The sequence below is a fragment of the Colobus angolensis genome, unplaced genomic scaffold, assembly GCF_000951035.1.
Source record: "Colobus angolensis palliatus isolate OR3802 unplaced genomic scaffold, Cang.pa_1.0 Scaffold34, whole genome shotgun sequence".
Lineage (NCBI taxonomy): Eukaryota > Metazoa > Chordata > Mammalia > Primates > Cercopithecidae > Colobus > Colobus angolensis.
The window spans coordinates 807,085-812,153 of NW_012116710.1; the positions used below are offsets into that span (position 1 = coordinate 807,085).

At 50.8% G+C, this 5,069-nt stretch overlaps 1 protein-coding gene across 2 annotated transcripts in view; it reads right to left on the bottom strand.

Moving 5' to 3' along the window:
• RPUSD3 (RNA pseudouridylate synthase domain containing 3) overlaps positions 1-4,639 on the bottom strand; it is a 6,943-nt gene extending 2,304 nt beyond the window's left edge. Inside the window, exons 1-7 of one of the 2 annotated variants that reach the window (XM_011952253.1) lie at positions 4,517-4,639; positions 4,093-4,229; positions 2,832-2,876; positions 2,617-2,716; positions 1,314-1,421; positions 1,148-1,232; positions 795-918 (exon numbers count right to left, since the gene is read on the bottom strand). In XM_011952253.1, the coding sequence (XP_011807643.1) occupies positions 795-918; positions 1,148-1,232; positions 1,314-1,421; positions 2,617-2,716; positions 2,832-2,876; positions 4,093-4,229; positions 4,517-4,617 (700 nt within the window). In that variant the 5' untranslated portion in view covers positions 4,618-4,639. The remainder of the gene's footprint in view (positions 1-794; positions 919-1,147; positions 1,233-1,313; positions 1,422-2,616; positions 2,717-2,831; positions 2,877-4,092; positions 4,230-4,516) is intronic. The other variant, XM_011952254.1, reaches the window with a different exon arrangement.
• Positions 4,640-5,069: the final 430 nt, after the last annotated feature.

Genomic DNA, 5,069 nt, shown 5'->3' on the forward strand with positions numbered 1-5,069 from the left:
CCTGGGTGACAGAGAAAGACTCCGTATCAAAAAAAAAAAAAAAGAAAGAAAGGAAAAGAAAAAAAATGATTTGCCGAACACCTAGTATGTAACTGGGAACAGTGAAGTTAGGGAATTGATTGTCAGCTCAGTAGAGGGCACTCAAATCCATTAATGGAGGGACAGACTGATGGGCAGGTGGATAAACAGATACATTTGACAGGAAACAAGTAAAACTGGTTGTTGAGAAAACACATTTGAAAGTTTCATTTGCCATAAATTGAATTGCTTTTCAAAAGCTGCACTTGGTGACATTGAAAATCAGGAAACCAGGCTAGACAGAGTTCCCACTTGAAAACTCAATGTAAAACATCTGTTACCTACTTCCATGGCATCATAGGAAGTCAGAAGCAGAGCTCTTTTGTGATGTTTAAAACCTGCACGATATCCAGTGCACTATTATTTGTGTATCTGTTTGCCTAATGATGGAAATTTGGTTTGTCCCTACTTTCTTTTTTCTTTTTTTTTTTTGCAACGGAGTCTCGCTCTGTCACCTGGGTTGGAGTGCAGTGGCGCGATCTCGGCTCACTATAAGCTCTGCCTCCCGGTTTCACGCCGTTCTTCTGCCTCAGCCTCCCGAGTAGCTGGGACTACAGGTGCCCGCCACCACGCCAGTCTAATTTTTGTGTTTTTAGTAGAAACAGGGTTTCACCATCCCTGCCAGACTGGTCTTGAACTCCTGACCTCGTGATCCACCCACCTCAGTCTCCCAAATCAAGTGCAGTTTTAAAGGCTGGCTGGTGTGCCAGACCTACCTGTCAGTGGCTGCAGCTGGACCAGGGCACAGCCAGAGCCTGTGGCTACCACACGAAAGTGACTGAGAGTCTTCTTGACACCTTCCAGGATGTCCTTTCGGGATGGGGCCTTCACTGGAACTGTCTGTGGTGCCGGTCAAGAGTGAACAAGCCTTACACAGGCCTGAGAGCTATACCCAGACCCTCCCTGCTCCCAACAGACTCTGGGCAGGGCCACAGTATAGGCAGTGGTCACTTGCCTGTTTTAGGGGACAGGAGAGCCAGCCTTCCCAAATCCATACCCCTGACTCCTCTCTGTAGGGGTACTATATCTAGAAGCATCCCTCCTCTTCCCTGCCCAGACCTGGACTCACAAGATTGACCCCATCAATGTGTTCCAGTTTCAGCGCGGCCTGGATCTTCCCCTCCGAAGCAGTTGGGATCCCATTAGTGACAGCACTGAGGAAGGGGCAGGAGGAGGTCACACAGTGGCTTGCTGGGACCTCCCCACCACCTTAGGAACCTCCCAGCACCTCTCACCAGTACGTAGCTGTGGGCCTCTGGGCTCTCTGTGAATGGATGAAGAACTTCTGGAGGCGACTAGCCGTCTGGGGACAGCTGGAGAGGAGTACAAGTCCAGAGCTTTCCCTGGAATAAGAAGACAAATGACACAAGTTAAAGTCCCTTGAACTCGCCCACTAAAAAGGAGACTCTTAGGAAGCAACACTGACCTGCTTCAGGCCAAACACTTAACACCAGGACTATAACCTAGACCACCTCCTGAGAAATAAGTAAGGTTTCCCCTTCTTTGATATCAAGACTTTGCAGCTTAATGTGTTTCTCATTTTGCCCCAGCCCCCAGGGAGCTCAGAGCCAAAGGTCATAAGGATTGTCTACCATGTGCCAGAACTCTACTAGAAATTCTGTACATAGCAGCTCTTAAATAAGTTCCCCACAAAAAAGCTCATGAGTTTGTGGAACTGCAGAAATATTTAATCTCAAGTACTATCTTTAATTGATGGCAGTTAGAGGAAAGAGTATCATGGATCGACTAGCAATGCCTGCCACAAGTACAGTCATGGAGAAATGACTGCACACTAAGCATAGGTATTATTTTCTCTATTTTACCATTAGGGGAACTGAGGCTCAGGGAGGGTTTTGTTTTGTTTTGTTTTTTTGAGACAGGGTCTCACTCAGGTTGTTTAGGCTGGAGTACAGTGGCAGGATCTCAGCTTCTTACAGCTGCCATCTTCTGAGCTCAAGTGATTCTCCCATCTCAGCCACCCGAGCAGTTGGGACTACAGGCATGTGCTACTATGCCCAGCTTGTGTGCGTGTGTGTGTTTCTTTTGTTTTGTTTTTTTAAGTAAAGATAGGGTTTTGCCATGTTGCCCAGGCTGGTCTTGAACTCCTGGACTCAAGCAATCCTCCCACCTTGGCCTCCCAAAGTCCTAGCGATTACAGGCATAAGCTACCATGCCCGGCCTCAGGGAAGGTTTTGTTGTTGTTGTTTTTCCAGAGATGCGGTCTATTTTGCCCAGGCTGGTCTCGAACTCCTGGGCTCAAGTGATCCTCCTGCCTTGGCCTCCTAAAGTGCTGGGATTACAGGTGTGAGTCACTGTGCCCAGCGTCAGGGAGGTGTCATGCTTTGCCTGGTATCACACCATTTGTACTTGAGGATTTGAACCTAGAGTCATCGGCTTCCTCCTCTTCACTGTACTTGTATCCACCTCTACGATCTCAAACCTTCCTATGGAAAATGTGTCAGCATATCCCCAAGCAGCTGTTTCCCCACCATAGATGGATGCCTGTACTCCTAGCTTCCTGTCACCCCTACCACTTACTTCCCAGATGCTCGGACAACCTGAAGCTCCTGCTCCCCGAGCCCCAGGGACTGGCTCAGCTCTGGCAGCACTGACAACAACGTCAGCTCTCCTGATTTTCCTGGAAAGTAAGACAGAAAAATTACAAGAGGCCAAAGCTTCACGCCTTCACTTTTCCCTCCCCAGACACAAAACCCCCTTCTGCTGCATTCCCTTCCCACATACCCGGCCTGTACCTGTCACTGGTAGACCCTGTGGCTTGTTCAGCGTCACTAGAGGTCCTGAAACATACATCACATGAATATCAGCAAAAGCAACAGTAACCCTTTATGCAGCACTTAAGAATTTCCAGAGCACTTTCTCACACATCTTAGCACATGGCCCCATCATGACTCTCAGACGTGACTTATCTACCGCACACCAAACTGAACTGCTTTCTGTTCCTCTGCCACCTCAGAGCCTTGGCACTTACTGTTTCCTCTGTCCCCAAATTTCCCAGGTCTGGCTCCTTATCACCTTGGCTCAAATGTCACATCACAGAGAGGTCTGAATCTCCAATCCAATGTCTGCCCTCTTCCTACAGTTCCTCACCATCAGAACATCCTGTTTTAGTTTATGCATAGCACTTATCACTAGTAACTTGTTCATTTATTTTCTGACATCTATTTCTCCTGTTAGAGAGAAATCCATTTCTCCCTTGAGAGGGGAAACCATATCTATCTTTTTCAGCACTGTATAGCCTGCCTAGAACAGTGCCTGGAACACAGCATATGTTTAAGAAATAGTTGAGAAAAGAAATAAATCACTGAATGGAGAGTGGGGTTCAGAGAAATTCAGTTATTTTCCTAAAGCTACACAGCAAGCTGATCACAGAGCCTAGATATGTCTGACTCAAAGCCTGTGTTTTGTCTATCAATAAACAATAATTTGTTGTCTTTTTTTAGACTGAGTCTTGCTCTGTTGCCCCAGGCTGGAACGCAGTAGCACGACCTCGGCTCACTGCAACCTCCGCTATCCGGGTTCAAGTGACTCTCCTGCCTCAGCGTCCCCAGTAGCTGGGATTACAGGCGGCCGCCACCACACCTGGCTAATTTTTGTATTTTTAGTAGAGACGGGGTTTCACCACGTTGGCCAGGCTAGTCTCGAACTCCTGACCTCAGGTGATCCACCCGCGTCAGCCTCCTAAAGTGCTGGGATTACAGGCGTGAGCCACCGCGGCCAATAAACAATAATCTAGTATAGCAACTTCCGTAACTGAGCGCCGGCTATGTGCAAGGCTTGGTAGTTATTTGCATCCTCTCCCCACTCTTAACCCTATTGCATCATGGCAGTAAGGTTAAAAGCGGGGAGAGGGTGCAAATTAGGTGGCTCGTCCCAGCTCATGCTGCTGGTGGGAGGCAGAAGCAGGGCTGATCCCGTGGCTTCAATGGAGAGCCCAGCCGTACTCCGCGGCAGTCCCCTCCCGATCCCTGCGCGGCCGTGCCTCTCACCCCTCACCTTTCCGGTCCACCACGGCTGCCCGCAGCGCATCAACCAACTCCTCCCGACTGAGGTTTTTTGGCAGCAGCCCCGGGAAGGGCTGGTCCCCGAGGGGCCCCGACCATAGGCGGGAACAGCGGGGTTGCCTCTGATGCCTGGACAACGAGGGAGAAGCAATGGGAGTCATTCCGTCCCGAGGTGCCGCCCATTCCTATCTCCGGACGCCTCTTCCCAAATCCTGCGGCCTCTGACAAATGCCTCACAATGTCTGGGCTGACCTCGAAAATTCAGGTACGACCGGTCCCATTCTACTGTCGAGGGCACCCAGGCTGAGAGAGGCCAAGGGGCTGTTTTCGGGTAACATCTACCTGATCCAGATCCCCCACGTGCCTTCCCCGTGCCGTAGCCTCCGTCCCGCATGAGGGAGGGGGTACTTAATCACCGGGCTTCGATGCCAAAGACTGCGTCCTCGGGCGCTGTGCTTACAGCCAGGCCCCGCCGCCAGCCCCTCCAGACCCGACCCAAAACACGGCGGCCGTCCATCTCCCGAGCCAGTACAGCGCGCAAGTGCGTTCAGAGGGGCAGCGCCACGCTCCCGCCAGCGCGCTGATTGGTCAGCTTGAGTGTCAATCGGAATGGTGATGAGGCGGGACTCAGAGCCTGAAGAGGCGGGCTTTTCCTCCGCCCAGGAAGGAAATACGGCATTGCGGGCCTGTGCTTTTAAGGAGAGCTGGGGAGTAGACGAATTTGATCTGTTCAGAAAACGTGTCTTGGCCGGGCGCAGTGGCTCATGCTTGTAATCCCAGCACTTTGGGAAGCCGAGGAGGGCAGATCACAAAGTCAGGAGATGGAGACCAGGAGATGGCTAACAGGGTGAAACCCTGTCTCTACTAAAAATACAAAAAATTGGCCGGGCGCGGTGGCTCAAGCCTGTAATCCCAGCACTTTGGGAGGCCGAGGTGGGCGGATCACGAGGTCAGAAGATCGAGACCATC